Source organism: Dreissena polymorpha, chromosome 8, assembly GCF_020536995.1.
Source record: "Dreissena polymorpha isolate Duluth1 chromosome 8, UMN_Dpol_1.0, whole genome shotgun sequence".
NCBI classification, from domain to species: Eukaryota; Metazoa; Mollusca; class Bivalvia; order Myida; family Dreissenidae; genus Dreissena; species Dreissena polymorpha.
In genome coordinates, this window is record NC_068362.1 from 92,966,863 (window position 1) to 92,993,155 (window position 26,293).

General features: G+C 31.9%; 1 protein-coding gene across 4 annotated transcripts in view; it reads right to left on the minus strand.

The window, feature by feature from the left end:
* LOC127842760 (SID1 transmembrane family member 1-like) overlaps positions 1 to 21,565 on the minus strand; it is a 74,470-nt gene extending 52,905 nt beyond the window's left edge. For 2 of the 4 annotated variants that reach the window (XR_008031864.1, XM_052372469.1), the window contains exons 1-6: positions 20,362 to 20,632; positions 17,888 to 18,009; positions 17,543 to 17,704; positions 16,155 to 16,293; positions 14,241 to 14,324; positions 7,245 to 7,395 (exon numbers count right to left, since the gene is read on the minus strand). Coding sequence is in view for 3 of the 4 variants with exons in the window: in XM_052372469.1 (XP_052228429.1) it covers positions 7,245 to 7,395; positions 14,241 to 14,324; positions 16,155 to 16,293; positions 17,543 to 17,704; positions 17,888 to 18,009; positions 20,362 to 20,553 (850 nt within the window). In the remaining variant the exon portion in view is untranslated. Of the gene's footprint in view, positions 1 to 7,244; positions 7,396 to 14,240; positions 14,325 to 16,154; positions 16,294 to 17,542; positions 17,705 to 17,887; positions 18,010 to 20,361; positions 20,633 to 20,654; positions 20,674 to 21,392 lie in introns of those variants that run through there. The other 2 variants (XM_052372470.1, XM_052372471.1) reach the window with 2 other exon arrangements.
* Between the last annotated feature and the right edge of the window lie 4,728 nt (positions 21,566 to 26,293).

The window sequence follows — 26,293 nt, forward strand, 5'->3', positions numbered from 1 at the left end:
TAATTGTACATGTAAATGTTTTTTGTCTTTATTCTGAATACTTTTTTCCAACTCTTTATCTGAAATTGTATAATTATTACTATATGATTTTCAATGATATAATTAACTGAGATATCTTATCCCTACAAATCATCTATGATTTCGTTTTCGCATAGGTGATTGCCATTGGGATTGTGCATTAATGCACAACATATTTAGATCTAACACTGTTATTAATAATGTTCATGCAAATATTTGAATCCTTGGCTATATTATTATTTTTTCTCTTCTTTTTAATATGATTTCAATTTTACTTCATGTAAATGAAATAACATTACCAATACTAAGATAAATATTCCTCAAGGATCATCTATTTGAAAAATAGGTGATCCATCTTGGGGTTAAACTAATACTGAATGAACACGCATAACCTTTTCAACACAACTTTCATGCCTTTATATGTATTCCTGAATAATCATAACAACAAATCTGGAAATAAGAATATTTTATACAAGTGTAATTGCACTTGCTAAATAATATTGACTTAGAGTGTGGCTAAGGGAGGCTATTATAAATTTGTAATACAAAATCCATATAATCTTTTATTATAACAGACCAAATGTGATTCTTGATAAATTTGTGACATAAAATCCAGATAAAGTTAATATGTTTTCTATAATATTACAGAAATATCATCTGTTTATTTATTAGTTATAAGACCCACTGTGTAATAAATATCTAATAACTTTGTTTACATTGAATCAAAAGTGTCACTGTTGTGGATGCTCTGAACCTTGATATTTAAACTATTTCATAATTAGAGGATCAGTATTGTACATAGGCACTACTATCTTTATCAGTCTATAGACTTATAGTTTCTTGATAAACATACTATTTAAGAAAGTAAAAGGTACTTTGATATTAACCTTTTAGACTAACCAAAAAATAGCAAACTGACTATATGAGATTTAAAGGCCATAAATGCATATCATAATTTAAGTCAGAACTAGTATTAAAATGGGAAAAAAATATACGCGGTTTCTTTCTCTATCTTGACATTATTTTATGTTCCTTATACGCGGTTTCTTTCTCTATCTTGACATTTTTTTAATATAGACGGGTAAAATTTATATTGTACTGTTGTTATATAAATGTTGTGTTTCTTTCTCTATCTTGATATTATTTTATGTTCCTTATACGCGGTTTCTTTCTCTATCTTGATATTATTTTATGTTCCTTATACGCGGTTTCTTTCTTCATCTTGACATTATTTTATGTTCCTTATACGCGGAGTACCATGCTAATTTAAAACGTATTGTTTATAAACATGAGTATTATGCATAAGCACATAGGCTAACCGCTTTTGTTTTGTTCACATGTTTTGTTTTATAGTCGCACTGTATGTGTGTTTTTTTGTATGTTTGTATGATTTCAGAATGTATTGTCTATTTATGTTGTGTATGTGTAGATGTCTTTCCAGTAGAATCTGTGTGCGAACTTCAGCATTTTTGTATTGCCTATTTATTTGTTTTGACAGAGATAAAACGTATTGTGTATTTACTGCAATTGTGTATTGTGTATTGACTGTGGTAATTGATAATGGCTGTTGCTGTCTATGGTATGTTAACAAAAATGTCATCCTTTGTATTGAGAATGGATAATTTAAAGATTGTTTCATACAACTGTCGTGGTCTAAATGATGTTTCAAAAAGAGCTGATGTTTTTAAATATCTAAAAAGTCTAAATGCCCATATATATTGTTTACAGGATTGCCATTTCACTTCTTCAATGGAAAAACAAATTTACTCAAATTGGGATGGTAAATGCTATTTTAGTTTTGGCACTTCTAATTCAAGAGGAGTTTGCATTTTATTTAATAAATGTTTGACAAATCTGAATGTTAAAGTGCACAATCAAGAACAAAATATAAAGGGAAATTTATTAATTCTAGACTTAACAATAGATAACCATAGATTTACTCTGTGCACTCTTTATGGACCAAATACTGATACTCCTTTGTTTTATAGTCAACTTTTTAATATAATAGAGACCATAGGTAATGAGTCTTATATTTTATGTGGAGATTTTAATCTAGTACTTGACGTGAATATTGATTATGCCAACTATAAAACTTTGAATAATAATAAGAAGTCAAGGGAATTGTTATCTTCTGTAATCAATGATAAAAATCTAATAGACACTTTTAGAGTTATAAACGGGGATACAAAATGTTTCACTTGGCGAAAGCCTAACACTGTCCAACAAGCTAGATTGGACTTTTTTTTAACAACTAATGATTTTAGTCAGTATATTAGGAAATCTGATATACATGCTAGCTACAAATCAGATCACTCCCCTATCACTCTGGAATTTAATTTTAGCAAAATAGAACATGGAAAAGGCCTGTGGAAATTTAATAATTCATTACTTTATGACCTAGAATATATTCAATGTATAAAACAAAAAATTGAAGAAATTAAGCAACAATATGTCTTACCTGTGTATAACATTGAATATCTTAACACTATAGAAAATGATTTAATACAGTTTACTATAAATGATCAACTGTTTTTAGAAACTTTATTAATGGAAATCAGAGGTAAAACCATATCATATTCGAGCTTCAAATCCAAAAAGAGAAAGAAAGAGAATATTATATTTTAAAAGCAATTGAGGACATTGAAAAACAGTTAACAAATGAAAACATTGAAGAGCTCAATCTTTTGCAACAAGAACTCATAGGCATTCGAAACTTGAAAATGAAAGGCGCTTTCATTAGAGCTAAGGCGAAGTGGATTGATGAAGGCGAAAAACCCTCAAAATATTTTTGTAATTTGGAAGCACAATATGCATCTAATAAAAACATTCCTTTCATTGAAAACGATGAAGGTCAGCGGCTATTTGATAATCCTGGTATTTTAAAAGAAGCTGCCCAATTTTACAAAACATTGTATACAAAGTCTGTCTTTAATGACTCTTATAATGTACATGATGACCTTAAAGGAATAAACACAATTAAATTAAACACTGAACAATCTCAATCATTAGAAGGCCTTCTTACACTTAAGGAAATATTAATTACTTTAAAAAATATGAAGCATGACAAAAGCCCAGGATCAGATGGTTTTACAGCAGAATTTTTTAAAGTTTTTTGGAAAGATTTAGGCCACTTTATAGTGAGAAGCCTCAACTATGGTTTTACCTCTGGAACCATGTCAATTACTCAAAAACAAGGTATAATCACATGTATACCTAAAGATAATAAACCCAGACATTTTTTGAAAAACCTAAGGCCATTAACACTTTTAAATGTAATTTACAAGCTTGCATCTGGGACTATTGCTAACAGATTAAAAACTATCCTTGATACTCTTATTTCTAAAGATCAGACAGGATTTATTAAAGGCAGATATATTGGTGAGAATACCAGACTTTTATATGACATTATGCAATATACAGAAGATAACAATATCCCTGGACTCTTGATGACCATCGACTTTGAAAAGGCGTTCGATACCCTTGAATTTGATTTTATAGAAAAAACATTAGATTATTTTAATTTTGGTACAACATTGAAAAAATGGATTTCACTTTTCCTACATAATACCTTGACGGCAATTCAAATCAATGGGTTTTTGTCAGAATTTATAACAATTCAAAGAGGTTGCAGACAAGGAGATCCAATAAGTTCCTATATCTTCATTCTGTGTGCTGAAATTTTGGCAATTAAAATAAGAAATTGTAATGAAATTAAAGGAATAGTGATAGAAAATATTGAATATAAAATTTCAAAGTTTGCTGATGATACATCTCTCTTTCTGGATGGCACAGATGTTTCCCTTAATGCTACCCTCGATCTTTTAAATAACTTTGCCTTATGTTCTGGATTGAAAATCAATTATGACAAAACAAACCTTATATGGATTGGCTCCAAAAAGTTTAGCATACAATCAATAAAAACTAAATATAAACTAGTCTGGGGCACAACAAACTTTAAAGTTTTAGGAATATTATTTGATGTTGATTTAAAGAAAATAATAGAAATAAACTTCACGAGTAAACTGGAAAAGCTGCACAATATCATAAATTTTTGGAAAAGAAGAAATTTAACACCCCTAGGAAAGATAACAGTTGTTAAATCACTACTACTTCCCCTTTTTACACACCTGTTTGTAGCTCTTCCTAGCCCAGGAGAAAAAGTTTTAAAACAAATAAATAGCCTTTTTCCAATTTTATATGGGATGGACCAGCAAAAATCAAACAAACTATTGCTATTAAATCATATGATGATGGAGGAGTTGCCATGACTGATATATATATGCTTTTGAAAAAACTATGAAAATGACATGGTTAAGGAAAATTGTATCAAGTAATGGAAAATGTTTCCAACTTGTATATTCTATGTTTTATGTGAAGAAAATGTTTAATTTAGGAAAAAAATACATAGAAAAAATTATGATAAGTTTAAAAAATTGTTTTTGGAGAGATGTCCTTACATGTTACATTGAGTATATTAATAAACAAAATGTCAGTAAGTGTGAAGATATCCTAGATATGCCGTTATTTTATAACCACAATTTTAAGATAGGTGGGAATATTATATATAACAAAAAAATGTATGATAGGGGAATTAGATATGTAAGAGATATAATGTGCACTTCTGGAGAATTTTTAAAACAATCTGTATTAGAAACTCTCATTGGCGTTAAAGTTAACTTTCTTTTTTATGAAGGTTTAATTAGAACTGTGAATGCATTTATCAGGCTATCAGGACTTCCATCTATTAAAAAGCCAAATATACAATGTGCATTTATATCATTTTACTTGAATAACATTGTATTTGGATATAATCAAAACAAACTTGTCTATAAATGTTTTAGCTATAATACAGATATACCCACTTGCCATTTAAAATGGAATACACTTTTTAATAACGTTGAATGGACAAAAGTGCATGCACTTGTTTTTATTATATCTAAAGCACTTACACTCAGTGGTTCCAGACAAGAATTGTTCACAGAATCCTAGGAACCAAATCTTTGTTATTTAAAATGAACATTGTTCATGACAATTTATGTTCTTTCTGTAAAGAAAATGAAGAAACCCTATTACATATATTCTGGGACTGCATTTTCACAAAGAGAATTGTTAATTATGTTGTAGATTTTTTAAGATCCCATAATGTGCAAAAATGTACTGATATTTCATGTCAAACAATGTTATTTGGTTGTACAAGTATTAACATGACTGATATTAATATTCTTATTCTTGAAATTAAAAAGTATATATTTGCATGCCAGAGAAAGGGTCTATTACCTTCAATAAGGGGGCTGAATAATTATCTTTGCGTAGCATGGGAGATTCAATCTAATACTAAATGTAAAGAAAAGAAACTACTTAACTGGTCAATTGTAAAACTTTTTGTAGATCAATAGAACAGTGTTATTGTAAATTGTGTTGTTTACTTAAAATATTTAATACCATGGTCGTTTGATTAATGTTTTTAATTGTCTGAAGTCAAAACGTTTGATTAAAGCTTATGTTTTTCTGAAGTCCAAACAATTGTCTTTTTTGTTTCATTACATCGCATGTATGTGTCTGTGTATGTGTGAACTGTAGGATTGTGTCTATATAATGGAATGCATGGATTTTATTTACCTCTATTATATTATTCATTTGAATTGTTAAACAACTATATTATATACTAACAGAATAACATGAAAACTAATGATACACTTTGTAATGTATGGAGGTGAATAAAGTTTATTATCCCCCGCCATAGGCGGAGGGATGTTGTAAAAAAAAAAAAAAAAAAAAAATAAAAAAAAAAAAAAATAAATAAAAAAAAAAAAAAAAATAAAAAATTAAGTTATTTGTTTTAGTAAATGTGAATCATTCTATTTTACCGAAGTTGAGGATTTAATACTTGATTTCGAGTTATTTTACAAACCTCAAAACATTTACTGACATAAACTGTGTAGACGTGCTATAAAAGATATATCAGTTACCTTTATTTCAAGTAGATATCATTGTAGTGGTCTGATAAAAACAATACAACGCTTTTCATGAAATTAAGTCAATCCTAACGATAAAATAATTTTTTTCGAAAGAATTTGACATAACACGAGATACTTGAAGTGCGATTTAAACTAGGATCATTAAAAATACATCAGGTATACACTCCCTTACGCATTAAGCGAAATGGTTAATTCCTGCTTTGTGTACTCTTTTCGATTCGTCGCCCTTTCTTTTAGTTTTTGCAAACCCTAAAATATAAGTGACATATATAATGATTCTGTGATGATTAACGATAAAGGAAACATTTTTCGAACTAATTTTACATAGCAAGAGATATTTAAAGTGATTTTTAACTACGATAATTAACAATATAAAAGGAATACACTCCCTTACGAATTAAACGAAATGTTTAAATCATGATATGTTAACTTTCTCTATAAACAACGATTCGACGCAATTTCTGTGTTTATTTTTGCAAACCGTAAAATGGAAGTAACATTAAATAATTTATACGAATTAAATTGATTATAATACATTTATGCTAGGGTATACACATAACAAAGATCAAAGTCTGAACATTCTTGGTCTCTAAGTTGAAAATATTTTATTTGTAATAAAGTAAAAATAATACCGAACCTTAGTAGTTAAAATAGTTAAATTATTGCCAACAAATTATGCCCTTACATTTAATTCTAAGAAAATAAATCGTTGGTGAAAATATATTCATTCCGAGTAATTTTACAAAAGCTTATATTGATTTACATTTTCAATAGAATAAAGATGAGATAAAAAGTGATATTTCCTCCTATTTTTGAGAATGACTTGTCGATACACAATCACCTCATAAATGTTTTTATCTGTGTTAACTCTTTGTGTTTCTTGTTCATTGAAAACATAAGCGTGTGTATGTTACATCGTTTGGTTAATATTGCTATATGCATGTTAACAAGCAACAAAACACATTAATGATCTTGAAGGAGGTTTATAAAATCCTTTGTAGTGTTGAATAAGGCTAGGTTTATTTTCCTGACATACTTACGAGCCATTCCAGAGGCTTAATTGTCTAAACAAAATGCATCTTTCCGCAACAGTATTTACGAGTCTACAAACATAATATTATAGGTACTAGTCAGCTTAAACATTGTTGTAATTATACAGATATTATAATTAAAGTTTATTTAAATTTCAGATCAGTAAAACAGGATCACATTTTTATCTACCAAACTAAATAAACAAAGCTCTCTTACCTGTGATGGCCGTCTTTACAGAGATTGTGACATGTTTCTGCTTCTGCAATGACTCTTGATTCATTTCATTAATTTCATTTGGGTCACAATCCAAATTGTTTGGTTTCACGACCAACACAATGAAAAAACGACCAGGAGGGAACATCTTTTTCTAAAACAAGTGTATGTTAATAATTAGATTCTTTTATTTTATGCAGTCCGGTGGTTTATAGAGAAATATCAGTGAATTAAAACTGATAATTTCACTGTTTCAAACAGTGAACATTATCAGTGGAAATCATCGATAATTTTCACTATTTACTGTGAAATGACGTCATTTTTTAACGAAATGACGTCATTATTCCAGCGAAATTCTTTAGTTAAACTCTTTTACAATGTATTTAAACTGTTAAAAAAGCATAAAATAAAAAGAAAATGTGTTAAATTCGGTGGAATATTGATTTTAATTCACTCGTGATCATAGAAAATATGTATTTTCACTCGTGGCTGCGCCACTCGTGAACATATCATTTTCTATGATCACTCGTGAATTAAAAGCGATAATCTACCGAATCCAACAAATATCCTCTATTTAACAATTTACATTTGCAAGTATACACGTACACAAAAAGAAATATGGAAACAACATTCGGTATTTTAACGATTGAGGTATGTTAATTGAAATAGTTTGGCGAAGATGTTCCGAGGCAGTGTGTCATGGCTCAAGAATGTATGCAGTTTGGTGACCTTTTGCCAAGACAGTATATAAACAAACAAATAATAACTTTGCTGAAGTGCAGAAAAGCGGCTTCATTTAAAAAACGATCGATGACCTTTGAACACAAAGTGGTGTGAGTTGATCGGAAAAATGTACGATCTTAAATATTTTCATAATAAATGGTCGTTTTAATGTCGTTGAAACATATTTATAATTTAGATCTGGCTGCAATATTTAGCTTCGATGTTTCAGCGTTTTGAAAAACGGCCTTGAGCGTTTTGGCAAACGGCTTTTAGTTAAAACTTATGATACGTTTGACCAGATTGACATGCTTCTGAGGCAAGTTTGACATTTTTGTCTTACATAAGTAACTTTATTGTAGACGATTTATATTGATAAGTGTAATACATTACAACATTACGATGCAGTTTTAGCAAATATTCTCCGCCAGACGGTCTTATTTTGTGCGCACCTTATTTCACAGTTTGTAACAAATGTTTTCAAGTGCGATTGTTGCCGAGCTTGAACGAAATGCGAGAACTTTAGAATCAGCAAACGGTTTTATTCGGAACTCAGTTAAAACTCGTCTCCCGCTTATTTACATCAGGTATATTTAGAAATGGACTTTATCAACGGGGTAACACGTTGAGATTCAAACTGATTTCACCTCAAATATGTCATCAATTAAGATTTTATATGTTATTCAAGTGTATATATTAGGATAAATTGAGTCCCGAAAGAGGTATTTCATAAATGTTTTATAACAACTAATGAAATACAAATGCGTTCACAAAAAGCAATAGTCTTCAATTGAAGACACTCGGAAATAAAAGACTCTAAAGCATAATTTGAAAAGGGAAAAGAAGATCAGTACTAAGTCAACAAGCATGCCCGAAATAAGATGAACAATGCCGAATAATATTTACGGGAAACAGAGTTTCTGGCGTTTTACCTCATTCGCAAATTGGTAAAAACATTGACATTGTGTCGCACAAACACACATAGTGACACAAACCGACACTCCTGAGTTTACAACTCATCCATTGGACGACGACACAGATGACGAAAAAAAACAACACAATCTGAGTGAAGATGAGAGCAGAACGGATTTTGCGATTAAAAGTGATATATATGCCATACAAGTTCAATTGTTCTGACTAGTCGGTTCCGATGGTAACATCAAAGTTAGACAACATGGCACAGACGAGACGGTCTTAGCTTTCTTCCAATAGCGGGAGTTCTGCATTCTATACATAAATGGTGACGTCACTACGTTATTGTCACCTCTATACTTAGACGCATCACGCACCTCCATTTGGAGGCATTTATGACTACGACACAAAGAAGTCCGCGGATGAATGAAGAATTTGCTTTATAAGTAAACTTCCATGTTATGATTTAAAAGTTAAGTATAATTTTGTTCAGTCTTACGGTCCTATGTTAGTATCAATTAAAATTTTCGTAAGTTTTCAACAATTTCGTTCTTTATTCATTTTTTTTAAACTGTACTTTCACTTTCGGTTGTATAACAGCATGTATCCTTTATTGACGAAAGTTTGCAATGAAATAGCGTTTTCAAAACCGCTTAAAAAGTTTCAGAAGGTGTATCTGATGCATGTTATGAATAGACACAATGTCATAGCTATAGTTTTTTTGGGGCAAATTTAAATATTATTAATATCATTGAGTTAAATTATTAAAATATCAATATGTTTTGATTACATTAGCTTATTTTATTATTAATAATAAACACTTTGCAAGGAAAGTCCAATTCTGTTTTAATTAGTCTTAATTAGGTACTAGTAAAATTGAAAATATCAGTGACATCCAAAACTTGGCTTATATGTGTATGAATGCATATTTTCTTTGACAGTTACATAGTACCCTATTTAATTGGATTAAAAACAACAAATAACTATAGTTCCACAACCCAGCCCAAGTTGACTCAAACTGAATTAATTCATCAATTGATCCTATTTAATTATATTAAAAATAGCATGTGTAAGATTTTGAGAATATCCCATGTATTCCTCTAGTATTCCTCTAGTACACCAACATGCACGTCTAACTAATGATTTACATGCACTCCTTAAACAGTTTAACAAAAATAATGAATGATTAATCCAAAGAAAACAACAAACAAGCTGCTTCATATAAAAAGTTAATTACATAAGATTACATAAGCAAAATAATCATTTTGATAATAATTCAAGATTATACTTCAACCAAACCATTATAAATTTATTGTGGGGTGGGGGTGGGGGTGGGGGGTAATGTAAGCACTAAAACTAAAATGGGGGAAATGTCTGGGGAGGGAACATCTTAGGGGGGGCGTCCGGAATTCCTGCTAAGGGCGACAGTGTTGTTAATGTGTCTTTAGAAGAAATAACTGAAGGAAAGTATTCATTGATGTATGCCCATCCAGAAGCATTTCTGAGCATATCAATTGGAACAGCAATATTGAGTGCATTTCAAAGAGATATAACTGTTTCATGCATTGCTTTTGATGAAGCCCACAAGTCATGGTCCTTTAATGGTAGCTTTCCTATTAGGGAATTTTATACTTATGTTTTACTCTACAATCTAGCTCTTTTGTCAAAAAATGAGAAGTTTTATTATCCAACAGGTTTTGTGTTTGAACCTCACAAATTTTATAATACCAATGAAAGTCCCATCATATAATCATCATCACAATCAGAAGCAGCATTATCATATTCATCATCATCATCGTAAGCAGCAGCAGCATTGTGTTGTATTATCAGAATTCAATACAAATACAAACACAACCATTACAACTCTTACTACTACTACTACTAATTAATTAATTATCTACTACTACAACTAGAACAACAACTACGACTACTACTACTACTGATCTTACTTCTACTACTATTAGTCTACTACTACTACTACTACAACTACTACTACTACTACTACTACTACTACTACTACCACCACCACCACCACAAGCACCACCACTATTGCTACTACTACTACTACTACTACTTGGTACATCAGAACTTGTTGTCCATGGAGACGATAATGAGAACTCCCAGAGTATTGATCAAACCCACGCCCAGCGGACATCATTCTCTACACCATAGCGACCATGAATTAATATTTGACCCCATGTACAACATAATTCATCTTATTACAAAAAACATGGAATTCACAAAATGATTGAAAATGCTTTAAAATAAATGCAAATTTGAAATTTGAAACAAAACAACCTAAGCAATACATAATAAGAAACACTACATTATTGAACCACTGATACCATGAACATTTTAGGGTGTAACACCTTATGTACATGTACCAGACCTTTTATGTACTACAGGTACTTTGAAACTTTATGTACCACCTACATAAAATAAAGGTGTTATTGTCCATTCATTCATAGCAGTCCTAATGAATTAAGGTCATTCTCTAAACATGATTGAAGTCTAAAGAAGGAAATAATTTAATTTTTTTACAGTTTGAACATTAAGGTCATTCCCTCTTCTCTTCAAAGTATCACATTTCAATTATACAATATAATACAAACATTTAGTCTTTATAATCCTTAGTCAGGATAAGATAAGAGACAAATGAATTTTTATAATTTACGTCAATTTCAGGTTAGACTAATAAATCATTTATTAAGTACTACAAGTACTTGGGCTAATAAATAAAACTAAGACACTCAGTGACACTTAGACAATCTGACAAAATATAAAATCTATGGCCAATATGTAAGTCTAAATTCATAAATACTATCACACAAAATACATTTCATCAATAACACACATTCATATTAAATTAGTTATCTCTTTATATTATAAATATGGTACATAAAGTGTCAGATAGTGGTACATAAAGTGTCGGTACATAAACAGACTGGTACGTAATGTGTGACATACAACATTTTCAAAATCAGTTAACAATATATGGACTTCATTGTTTTGCATATACGCAATCAAAGCATATTTATTAAAAATTAAAACACACTGTTCATGGCTGTATCTTTTTATTTATACATGCAGAAACTATTCTGGTTATAAATACATTTTTAAAATAATATATAAACAAGAGCACCACATTATGGGTGCCAAGCTAGGCTGCGGTGCAGTTTTGAATAAATGAAATTTATTAAAAGAGTTTTTAGAGGTTAGTGACCTTGACCTTTGACCGAGTGACCCCAAAATGGGTGTGGTGTGTAGAAATCATCACAGTGCATATACATGTAAGGTTTCAATGTTATAGGTGGAAGCACTTTGATTTTAGAGCCGATGTAAAGGTTTAAGCACGACGCTGACATCTGACGACGAGCTATGACCATACCTAGGGTTTTCCCCGAAAACAGCCGAGCTAAAATTGAGCACCATTAGTCAAAATTTTTGACGCTCTTAAATATTAAGCTTCTTTATATATGGGTAATATTTGGAGCAAAGAATTTAGCCCATATAAAAAGTATCTCTAAATTCTTTGCGCGTCTTATAAATAAGACTTGAGCGCCATATAAATTAAATGGAAAACATACAACATTATGTCAAGAAAAAAAAAAGCTGTACAAATCTCACCTGCTCGTCTTTGATGTTGCAATTCGCACATTCAGCATTTTCAGTATCTACTAAATAAATATATGAAAGTGCCAAATGTCCAAGATACATGTACCATGACGTCCTCCTCAAAATGTTAGATCCTCTGAACTCCATTTATTTTATCCCTGATTAATCCTCTCACACATGAGGCCTAAATGTAAGATTCCTTGTAATGTTCACAGCGTTTATTTTAAATCGTTTACGTTCTCAAATTTCAGCAGGTATTTAAATATTTATTTATGATTTTGATTTATTTACTATTTCGAAGATACAGTCTTGCAACGTGTTTAGTTAGTCTAAGTTACGTGTTTAGTGATTCTTACAAACAATAGACTGACATGAAAAGTGGCTCCTTTTGAAGCACAAACTGCATCCATGTATATATTACAGCTGGCCCGGTTTGATGGGGCCTGTTTTTGATAATAATTAATTACCATTTTTCACTTCCGTGTTTATTATGTTTACCAACGCCATGATGGAAAAAAGTCCGTTTCCCACAATGCTTAGAGCGCATTCACACAGGTCAGTAAGACCGGTGTGACACAATGGGAGTTCTGAGTACAAAGTGGTAGTAGATGACAATGTGGCCGACAATGCAGCAAAAGGTTTACATTGTTTCGGTTTTATAAATAAATAAGTTATTACTGAAGTAAAGTAATCCAGTACAGACTCATTAGTTTGGCCCTCTAGTACGAAATATTATATATGTTTTATTTGCCCTTGTAAAGTATGGTATTATAAACCATTGGTCAATAGTGGAAGTCTTCTGTTGTTCGTAACAACCGGTTAACCTGGAATTAAGTGCTCAGAAAAAAGTTGCATTTTCAAAGTTTCTGAAAAGCCAGATTTAATCTTACTGTAAACTTGTTCATATGGAAAGTCAGGAAAGGCCCGTTTGTTATTAGTGGTGTAGATATATTTTTATGGGAGAGTATCATGATATCATGCTATTTAATAACACATGACGTGTAAAGAAAATACACGGTTTGCGCAAGGATAAAGAAAGTTTATCCTGAGTGTTTATGCACAACTTAAATAACGTACGTAGTAATTTTATGAGACAAATGTGCATGGTGTTGCTGTATATTTGGATGGAAAAAAGAGTAAGGTTTGAAATAGCAGTTGATCAACTCGCACAATTCAGCTCATTGTTATACCAATATGTTGAGAAAATTCGCAAATAATTTATATAAATTTGTGGTTATTATCATAAGACATTGTTAAAATTGGTGAGACATGTATATAAAGGTGTAAAGAGTTTTATTTTATGTGTAAACTAGATCTTTAATAAAAAATATAAAATAAGGCAAAACCATCCGATGAAGATCAATTGATATCAAATTGAAAAATAATGCATTTCTAATTTGTTTCATGCCAAAATGCAGATTAACCGTGTCCTTTGGAATCTACGGTATCTACTAAACTGACCTTATATACGTCGCCAATTCATGTTGACTAGAAATAAAAAAGTTAATTTGGTAACCCTCTTATTAGATACGTTAAAATAGGATACATTTAGTTTTCCTGGCAAAAGGGATACTATTCGTTACTGGAATATAACGTATAAGCTTTCAGCATTTTATCCACGGGTTTTTCTTCTTACGAAGCTGCTGGGATTGATTATAACGTGAATATATTTTAGTGCGTCCAACATAGGTGTTTTACAAAAAAATATTATAAAATGAAATATGATAGGTATACAGTATTACATGTACTCACAGTAACTGTGATCGCCCCAAATGTGGTCATGGTTTGGTACTTGCCCTGGTAATCCACATCAGAGTCAAGGTCAAAGACTGGGCACTGCACAAAATAATAACAATGTTTCTAGTATACATAGTACAATATAGGAAAAATAAATCAGATATGATAACCAAGGTCAAAACCTAAGCAATTATCTTCATAAACGAGAAACGCAAAGCAAGGACAAACATGGGAAATGCTGTTAAGCAAATGCGACTGAACAATGACCAGGACAGTATAATGAAATAAAAAACGCACTGAAATAATATCATAGTCTACCTGCCGGGTTTAAAATATGAGTTTCAAGTAACGCTGCAAACAATTTCTGCTATATTCTGAAACCTTGCACAAGAACGAATTTGCATTGATTGCATTTCATCATGCCTCACAGAGAAGTTACTCTGTTGCAGTAGTGCGTATTTAACAATTAAGGGGTGTTGCTGCAGTTCTGCTGATTTTTTTCCATCTTTTTTTTTATAATTTTTATGTCACCCAAAAAAACGTCATTTTTTCACTATTGTAGCAACATAACTGGAATTTAATTTTTTTTCTGTCTAATAGAATTATGCGAAATTGCTCAAATATGTTCATCTACGTATTTTAATCATAAAACGCAAATAAAAAAGGGGGTCACCGCATTTTTAACAGAGTTTTTTTGCTTTAACAATCCGTACCGACAACGTAAAATTTAATAAAAAAACAGCAATTAGGCAAAACCCAAGTACAGGTACATAGGTTGTTAGAAATATGCAAAAACAGTAGAAATTGTTTACAATCTTTACTGGAATCACATCATCTTACCAAAAGACATTACTAAAAAACAATATTTAATAAAAAACATTAGACAATACAGTATCAAACTCGACCTTAATCACTAATAACTTACATGCACTTTTTCACAGTGTTCGGCATGTTTTAGAGTTTGTGATAAAATGCTTAAAATTGATAAACGTGAACAACAGGACTAAAGAGCTCCAGTATAAAAGAAGAATGACATTACAGATAGAAAAAAGAAATTAAAAAAAGTTAACCCCACCTGGGATCGAACCACTGACAATGGTATTATAAACCAACTCGGTCATTTCTGATGATAATAATAACACAAATATTGAGTTGTGATAAAAGCATTATCGGTGTTGCTATTAATATATCATCGGTTAAATAAACTGCCGCAACAACCCTTAACTAATTAATTTGCAAATTAATCTTAAACATAGTTTTGAGTGTTTAATTGGCATAACAATGATACGACGATTCTGTTAATACGTGTGCGTTTTATGTTTTATTATTGGCTAAAAGCGAGGCTAAGATAGCCATCAATATTGGTTTACCGCCCTCCCCCAAACGAACTTCATTTATCTTTCCAAGGCGGTGACCTAAGCTCTTAACATTATTGTTTTGAATGTTGTGGTGTATGCTTTGTCCCATCTAGTATAGACAATTTGACATTTGCATTTAATAAACCACTCTCGCATGTGAACAATGTTGGTTCTCCTTAGTATTTTTACATAATATTTTTTACATTGTGTTCATTATATCTACATTTAAAGTCAAACGATGTGCTATGCAATACGATTGGAAAATATTTTTGTTTGTCAAAGTCAATCGACGGGACTTAAACATATATTTAAGATAGATATAAATTCATGGGTCAACCAGGATTCTCTGAAATAGCAGTTTCAATACAGCGAACTGAAATAAGGTCAATGTCGAAACCGTAAAGTTGTTTTTTGAAGTATGTTTCTTAAAACACAACTTCAGGCGTATGTAAAACCACTGTCAATGAAACAGGTTGCAGTTAAGGACAATTATTGAAGAATACATGTTCTTATTGTTGATATACTAACAACATCAACTTTAAAGATAAACAACTCAACGCGAGTATCATACCTTGATATCTTGGATGGAAAGAACAGCACATGTTTTGTCTACGGAATTTGCTTGGATGTGAACCGAGTCCAGTCCTTCGGGAAAGGTATACAACAAATAAACAGGGGTGGATGCGGAGGCCACTACGTTCCTGGAATCCCTTTAAAAATATTATTATTCAAATGAATATTTCAGAATATTACCTTTTATGTATAGCAACTGTATGAATAGTATTAACTTATTTTGGAACACACTAGATACAAAATGGAACTTCGCATACATTACGAGGATAAACAATTATCTAAAATCATCGTGTATTACATGACTCAAGACGAGTCATATCACACACCACCAAACATAACAAATGGGCCGTGATGGCGATTGGGCATTCACTTAGTTCAAATAGACCAACAAGCGTCGTAAAGTTTTCCTGATGGTCTTATATCTGACTTTCGGTGAAATACATTATAGTTCTAATGAGATACAATTAAACGGAAGTACAAATATTTTGGAAGCCAGTTTGTTATACTTAAGTAAGTAACGATGACCCGGTTTATGTACCATGGTCATTTCACTATTGTAGTAAAGACACTTCAAAATATACGTGTGTGTATTTTTGTAGTATTATTTCAATGTTTTCAGTTTTATTATTTTTAAGTCCCCACCACTACAGTGGGGGACATAATGTTTTTTGCAGTCTCTGTTGGTTTGTTGGTTTGTTTGTTCGGACAAACTTTAACATTTTCCATAACTTTTGCAATATTGAAGATAACAACTTCATATTTGGCATAAATGTGTATCTCATGAAGCTGCACATTTTGAGTGGTAAAAGGTCAAGGTCATCATTCAAGGTCAGAGGTCAAATATATGGGTCAAAATCGCTCATTAAATGTACACTTTTGCAATATTGAAGATAGCGACTTGATATTTGGCAAGCATGTGTATCTTGTGGAGCTGCACATTTTGAGTGGTGAAAGGTCAAGGTCATCGTTCAAAGTCAAAGGTCAAATATATGTGGACATAGTGTTTCACAAACACATCTTGTTCTTTTTAGTGAATACTCTTGGCTACGTGTGGCGTTTGGTGTACATGCATAATGGTCTAAACCAATTAGGCGTTGTATTGACCGATCCAGGGCAACAACATTACGCATAAAAATGAGAATAGCTGACGTTACGCTAGCTATACTCATTTTTCGCGTAATGTTATGTTTTGTGTATTGTAACTTTGTTTTTGCTATACTTTCATCGGATACATAACATCAACCAGATATGAGACTGTAACCAAATTTATAAATATCAATTTTGACCCACTACAAAGGTGAATGGAATTCAAGATACTGAAGCAAGCTATTGACAGAGTATACAATTTAAAAAGCTTTGAAGTGCTTGAACAAAATAAAAGCATACTGGATCGTAAAACCTTCAAGAATGTCTGCCTTTAGACTGAATGGCACAGAAACTGTTGACTGAGAGGAAACGGTCACCGTGAACGCCTCAGGGAAAGCTTGATCCAAGTTCCGGTTTAGGTCAACTGGGCACAAGATCCTACTAGCATAACTATATTCATACCTGAAAAATAAAAACGTGAATTACAAATGTTCGTGAACAAATAATGTCATATGAGTATATGTAAAACTGAGTAAACAATATAAATTTTAAGCAATACTTAAAGACTTTACGTAGAATATTTTGAGGACAAGTATTTCATATAAGTAATATTACTATCGGTATGATGATAGGGAAAATACTTACACGTCTCTCAAAACCAAAGGTATTTGCCATGACAGAACATTTAATCGTTCCCGTACCACAAACAGGACTGGGTACACCGTAGTAGAATTGGAACTAAAGGTGCTGATACGGACGGCAACCGTCTAAAATGTACACCATCTGTTTTAACATGGTATGTATAAAAAGTATATACTCGATTACTTCTAGGTGAAAGTGACATTATCATTTATCATACCACCGAATTGATATTTGCCTGATATAAAGTTGCCTGATATATCATGGTCAACATGAAGGTCTTAAAACAGCCATGTGTGGAGGATGGTCATATAACTCGGAATCAACTATAAAGTACTCAGTTTTAGTAAATTCCAATCAGATTGAACAAAACAAACAATTTGATACCAATATTTAATATATTTTAAACACAAAATGCAACACAAACAGCGAAAAACATTTTTACAAATATTAAGCGCGCATACTGAGGACGTTATTATGAACACGTCAAGCGACAAAAGTCATATTCTTTCCCGCTAAAACTGCAGCATTTTAGCGATTTTTTTTCATTATTTCTTTAAAATCGGGAACGTAGAGGTATGATAAACAAAAAAAAAACCAGGTTACTGTCTGATAGTTGTGTAATATATCAGGCTCGGCACGAATAAAATGAGCCTTGCCTGATATATTACAAAAAGATCTAGCAGTAACCTGTTATTATATATTTACGTTGGCTAATGTTATTTAAAGTATTTAAGGATGATATTAGATGATTATGTTTTCCCAATTATTTCTGGGACAGACTGGAATGGTTTCCTATTCAACTACATTTTAAATAAGCGAGTGGATTTCAAACAAGAAATACTGTGGTCATGGATAACCTATAGATGAACATGTCAACAGTTCGTTACAAGAACAACTTCAAATCATACCAAGCATCTAACCAAACTGTAAAATATATAACCGATATAAAATGCTGACATTTTCAGATCGTATGTGGCATATAGTTTCCCCGCGGCTAAAACAACGCACACATTTGCTGACATTTTGCCCTACAAGGACCGTAATTGAACCACTGCTGAAAACTGGAATTTATATCATCGCACTACACTTGAAAGACTTAAAGAAAATCAGTCCAAGATCAGGGAAAATTAAATATAAATCATCCTCTCATCGTATGGTCTGCCATTGTCTACAGGCCAGCTGTGTCTCCTTTTCAAAATATCTTGTTAGAACTTCTGCTGGTAAGTCTTCTGTATCAGTTGGCCCCAATTATGACGCATGTAGGGTTTTCAAACTTGTCCACCCCAAGTAACAAAATAACTATGCTTCTCTGTTTTTAAGAAATGCACATTTTACGATCAACTATGGTAGGGATATTGGATTTAAAAAAAAAACACTATTGTATATAATAAGTTTTATGATTCAAACACCCCTGTCATACCAGTAGGGTATAACGAACATTTTAAAATGAAGACATGTTTCATACAATATTGAAATGTTATTGTCAAGTTTCACCACACCCTCTACAGGTTAACGCAATAATTATGGCACTTTCTCACTGAACGTCCTATTACAGGGGCCTATTTATCTTTAAACTTCCTGTCTGATACGTAATTTAATTTTTAAGAAATGCCACAAAAATTTACACATAACATTTTACAAACGAAAACATACTTAGTTATCGAGGAAAGAGGTATGAATCCTGAGCTTTGCACTTATAAGCAATTAGATGATCTTACATAAAATAGCTATGAAGATAAAATACGGAAACATTTGAAATATTGCAAACAATGGAATGCATTATAAAAATACGACAGAAGCAATAGTTATTGTCCTTGTGTATTGTTTAGTAAGATATATTTGCCTTCAATATTTCCAGTATATCCCTCTAGTAATTTTTAAGATATTCCGTAAACAGAATGCAAATAGAACACATTATAAACGTAGGTAAATTCTTTATAGACGTAACGAATATTATGGCTCCGCACTGCATTTACCCTTCGATTAGATCTACGTTTAAAATTGATTAATTTGCAGGAGATGCCATTGATAAAATGTAATAAAAATACACAATGGTTGCAGGAGTGATAACTTTTGAGCATTATACTTCCCCTCATTGGAATCTACAACCTACAGCAAGTTTCAAATTTGCACCTGTTAGTTTTTGAGATATGCTTCCTAAAAAAAACTCGGACGAACCTCCGGAGAGTCATAGGTTTAATTTGATTCTAGTGTAATCCTCCCTTTAAAACGTTGTCGTAAATTATTATTACAGAAAGAACAATAACGCGAGAACATAATAACATTTGGTCGTAGTTGCGTTAGGGATATGGTGATCGCCTAGAGATCAGAGTAACCCAGGCGGGAGTCTAAATACTGGTGAAGTACTTTCCCAAAGACACAACCTACTGTATAATTAAACAAAATGTTTACTTATTTATTATTAATTTACAGATGTTCAATTGTGTATCATGAGTTACCAGTTAAAATGAACTTACCTCTGGTAGTCTGTCTGTTCTATACCGATAGACAATAGCATCGTCCAAAGATGTGGTGCCGTTATACGTGGTGTTAAACTGACATTCTTTTAGGTTCATCAGAACGGTCGACATCATGTTAGCACCATCGCATTGCTCTAAACAAAAACATAAACAAAAGGAAACAAATAAGAACGGTGCAAGAGTTGCCATCCTTAACACTGACTAGACAATTAACTATGAAGATGTCATAATAAATCGCAATGTGGATGTAATCCACCGTGGCAGTTGGTACAAGATAAATATCAACTGACCTTTACGCTTTGAACATGTTGACTAATCTCAACAAGCGGTTTTATCTGGGATATTAGGAAAATGCTGATTATTTTATAGGACATTATTTAGTTACCAATCTCCCAATGCAAATAACCATACTGAGGACTCTCAAATTGAAATAATCTCATTGTTAGGTCAATTTAGAAAACGTTTGATAGCTAGGAGAATTAGCATAAAAATCTTGCAAATCTGTAAGCAAGCATGAAATTGTGCATGAACTCCCAGTCACAGGCGGAAGTAACGTTCCCAGGATATTTTTTTTTAATTTATTGATTTATTTTAAGGAGCCCAATATATTCAAATAAATATATAAAATCATGTTGAATGAAATTTTTTTTTTTGACAAATAGCCATGAAAAAAACACCCTCTGATATTGAAATCATAACAAGGTCATTAACTAGAATTAATCATAGACCTGTCTTCGCGGGCCGCAAAAATGTCAAAAATAGCTTTTATCCAAAGCATCCCTTAATCCTCCTTTGGGTAATTGGACAACCTTTCAAAAAATTTTAACTTCAAAAAAATCTGTCCAGCCGTTAACTCACAGTCGGTCGAAAACCAAGCAATATTTCCAGTCCGTTTGTCAACCCGAATAAAACTTCGACAGACTTTCAAACAATATTTTTTAGTTTTTGCCCCTTAATCGATAGCTCGCGCCCTATTCCTTTAAAACAACGAGGCGTGATAAATAATGAATGCATATGCAACCACTTACCCCTATTTTTTTCACTAGGTTTTATATTTTGGGGTCAGCGTGTCATTTGTATACTGCAAATCAATGAAACGATTGAATATCCATGCACAACATTAAATGCTGACTTGGCTTATAGCTTGCAACCTTTATCTGAATATCACATTTTATAGAAAAGGACACCTTGATTTTATCATCCCGCGTTCTATAAATTAAATATCTCAAACACAGATACTATTTGAATTATCTTATGTTTAGTTCACCTCGTCACATGAATGATCGCATGTTGTAAAATCATCTGATATGCATATACAGGTTAAATGCTAGGACGTCAACAACACGTGTTTGTGGTTTTATCCGTATTTATCTTGATGAAATCTATTGACGAGTGTTTACATCATTTATTTATCTCAAACTAAGATAGTTGCAATATAGATTGCCATTTTATCAGCCAAGTTACATATTAAATATAATGCAATCTTCGGACTATGAGTTTTCATACTCTGCATTGATTGTAGGGCGTATCTAAACAGTACCAATTACAATAAAGTGCCATTAAATGTCTTAATAAGATCATACGCTTAATCATACCATAGTAAAACACCTAACGATCCTTAAACAATATATGTGAATAAAGAAAGTTCATATACATTATAAGGAGAGAGTTCTGAATAACCCTGCTAGTATTTTAAACTCAATTAAAAGTCATTAAACAAGATTGATCACACATAACTTAGAGTCAATAAATATAAGTCTTCAAGTAATGATGTTGCACCTCTAGATTTACAATAAACTATTATAAATAATTGAAGTTCAAACTAGTCTTTATGACAATGGTGATGATTGTGGTTTATATTGTGTCATTTTTATTTTTTGGAAGGTACTGTCCAACATTTGATACCAATAAATCCATATTAAGCGCACCCCTAGGTGTAAAATAGTTTTCTTTTTAAATGCTATATATACTTATTTATTCAACATGTTTTAAGACTGCTGTTTATGTGTGCCATACATGTGTGTGTATTGTCTTTATATTATAACTTTATTGTGATATATACGTACATATGTGGTTCACAATTATTGTGCAAATGGCGACAATTTTGATACAAATGTACAATATTTCACCTCTAAATGTCAAAGAAGAATAAATTGTATCTTTTAAACATTCTTAACAACAAAGCAACCTGATAAACGTTTGTTTTCATTAGTCTCCGAGTGCAAATACCTTGATTTTCAATAAAAATTGTATACACAATTTAGTAGCCGCCATTTTTGAAAAAAAATTGCCGCCATGTTATGATTTTTGGTGGCTAACGGGTTTTTTGGAAAGAGCACATATTTAGCTACATTCATGGAAAATTTGGTACTTGCTTACAAGTTTGCAAGATTTTGCTGATAAATGAACCTAAATCCCCAAGCTATAAAGAAAGTGCGTATACAATTTGTTTTAGTTGTTTTTTAAGTTATACAAAAAGCTGATAAATCACACCTTTGAATAAATGTTCAAAAAGACAGCACATACCTAAATGAATGTTCTCTATATACGCGCATTTTAAAGGGATCTTTTCACGCTTTGGTAAATTTACAAAATTGAAAAAAGTTGTTTCAGATTCGCAAATTTTCGTTTTAGTTATGATATTTGTGAGGAAACAGTAATACTGAACAATTACCATGCTCTAATATAGCCATTATTTGCATCTTTTAACGATTTTAAAACCTAAAAATTATTAAGCGTTGCAACGCGTAACGATTGAATAATTTGGAGAGTTCTGTTTTTGTCGTTAAATTTTTGTGCAACTACGAAGATTGCTTATATAATGTATAAAATACGTAAAAATGTGTATTCGGCGGAATAGCTCAGTAGGCTAAAGCGTTTTTACTTCAGGACTCTGGCAGAACTCCAGGGGTCACTGGTTCGAAACCTGCTCCGGACAATGTTCTTTCTCTTTTTTTAATTTTATTCTTGATTTTTTACTGGAGCTTTTACGATCCAATGTTTACATTTATCAATATAAAGCATTTAATGAGTAAGTTAAAAAATGCCAAAATCTGTGAAAAGGCCCCTTTAAGACCACGACAAAGTGTTTCTTGCTATATATGGTGATATGCCTTGCACTCAAACCATTCTCAACCTTTAACTGATTTTCCTAATAGTTTACAGCGGATGAAGTCCTTTCATAATTTAACAACAATATATTTATTTTAATCATTTAATAATGTTAACAATAAATATGTGAACATATCACGAGTGATATAGTTTGTTCGGGTGAAGGTTTTTTTTTCAAGCATCTTGATGAAAAGAGTATATCAAAAAATCCTACGGAAGCTAAGATGTTCAATTAATATATTATATTACTATATTTTATTTTTTAAGTTTATTTTTTATGTCATACTGTAAACGATATATAACACGATCGTTTTCGAATAAAAATGATTTTGACACATTAAAACAAGTAAAACAAGCTAACAATTAATTTAGATCTCTATAGATTAAATGACAGTAGGTATCAGTAGGGAGATAATTTCTGCAAGGAGTTGAACAGGCAAGTAGGCCGGTATGTAAACAAAACTACTTTCCCGAAGACTGCCAGGATGTTTGTTTTCATGGTTCTTTCCACGCCGTACAGCTAGGGTTTTCTTCACACATTTGAATAAACTTAAACTTAACACTTACTCAAATCCCCATTCTCTCCCCCCACACACACGCTTTCGTGGTTCCGGTTTACGAACCGTCGCTTAAATGAACCTATCTTTACTAACACTTACAGAATTCATTATATACGTATATGAAGGAGTAAATACACATCTTGGAAATCGAAATAGTATATTTATTTGATAAACATCTAATTTTTAGTATCAGATGCGGATTTTTTCAAGCCCCTGTGAAATATTTCATGTTGAAAAATCAGTGTTTTATCGTTCGGCAACAGGCACTTGGTTGGCTTATTTTGAACGATATAATCAGCGTTCATATAGAAAGGCAGCTTAGTAATGTCAAATTTTACCAAGCAGATCAGAGTTGAACATTAAAATCTCCAACAAAGAACATTGAGGGTTGAGTTTATTTAATAAGGGAGACAACTCTCAATTGAATTTTTACACACCACTTGACAGAGTTATAAGAAGTTAAATTAAAAGGCAGAAGGGTGTATATTCATATTCCATTTGCAAATGTTTGAGTAAAATGCAATTCATCAATACTGTCATTTTTTTAACGGATTGAATCGCAGTATATTATTTCTTTTTATCACATGCTATAGCCTGTTTCCCATGTAATACAACCATTACACATTTTTTATATTACACATGTGTAATACAACATTTTAAAGCGTTTTTATTGGCTTAGTTTTCGTTTATTGACCAATCGCATTTTGCTATTTTGCTGAAACGACGTTGCAACGTAAAATGACGACACGAAATGTAAACAACATTCGGGATTTATCATTATGTTTGCGTAAATATTTATTTAATTTGCTCAGTTAAAAGCCTGTGATAAAAATATCAGACACTCGTTGTCAAATCATACAATATTTAATTAAACTCGTCCAGGAAATTCGTTAGTATGCTCGCCAAAGGCTCGCTTACTAACAAAATTCATGAACTCGTTTAATAAAATATGGTATGATATGACAACTCGTGCCAGATCCTATATTTATACAGAGTGTTTATACTTAGTTATTGTAATATAGATATCCAGTTTAAGAGCTGCTGTCTGGAACCCCACTTGATTTTGAGTTAATTTAAAATTAACGTTTGACCATTGTTGTTAGTCTTAACAAAATATTGGAATATATTTTTTGCTCATTAGTTTTTGTCACTCCATGTTTCACTTAAACCATGAACGTGATAACACGGTTGATATATAATAGAAGTAAAAGGACTGCTCTTGAAACTCCTACTGGGATTGGGTTTGTTCTGGGTAACCTAGCCTGCATGGACGACCGTTAATAAAGATGTGATTTTCGACGAACTAAAAAAACTCGGATTGTGTGTTATTGTGCATAGAGCGTAGAGCGGGTTTCAAGACAGTGTACAGCTGTACCAGGCCACCAACTTGGGGTACTTTTGATTTAAAGCGCTTTGCTGTGCCTGAGCAAACGATGCCTGTCCTGCTGGTGGCTGTAGTGAACTTTGACCAGAATTGGACACAGTATGTTATTTCCGTTGCGGCGCTGTATATTGTAAGAGCTGTCGATGAGTATCGTTGAACCTTCACCGATCAATCAATGCATCACTTCATTGACGGCTTCATCCAGTTCCTCTTGCTTCCCGGTACACCGTTAAACATTTGTTGTCGTTCTTCTATGCATTTAAAGGTTTCAAACATTTGATTGTGTGTGTCCTTTTCTCATCGACAGACAGTCAACTACTTTCAAAAGACTCTCATCACGCTTTGGTCAGCATTTTAAATATTTTTATAGTTACAAGATCGCATATATTTGCTTTAATACATACTTTATCCGGAAAGACATATGTTGGGTTATTTCAGTATTTGCACATGCATTCAAACTTTGTAACATTTACTTTTCAAACCCTTCATTACATGATTATGATCCGGTGCTTGTACTTAATGATGCTTCCTTTTTCTCAATTCTTGTAAACAAGAATGTTGTCGGTCTATATTTGTATCGTGCTTCAGAAAGTGGTTTTTCTGTTGCTATGGAACATATCAAACCATGGAGTCATTGAATTGTTATTTAATCGATTTTCATTGCTCAATACAACATCCAATTCTTTGCATTCCTCAGATGTAATTAGTTTTATGTTGTGATAAATGTATGAGTATGTATTGTAGACAATACGATTTCCTCTCCTGTTTTATACATTATTTACGTGTGTGAAGTTATCCTATTTAGTCTATTTAGCATATTTAGCTATTTAGTACATAGGTTGGAACATACATCCTATTTAGCATATTTAGCCTA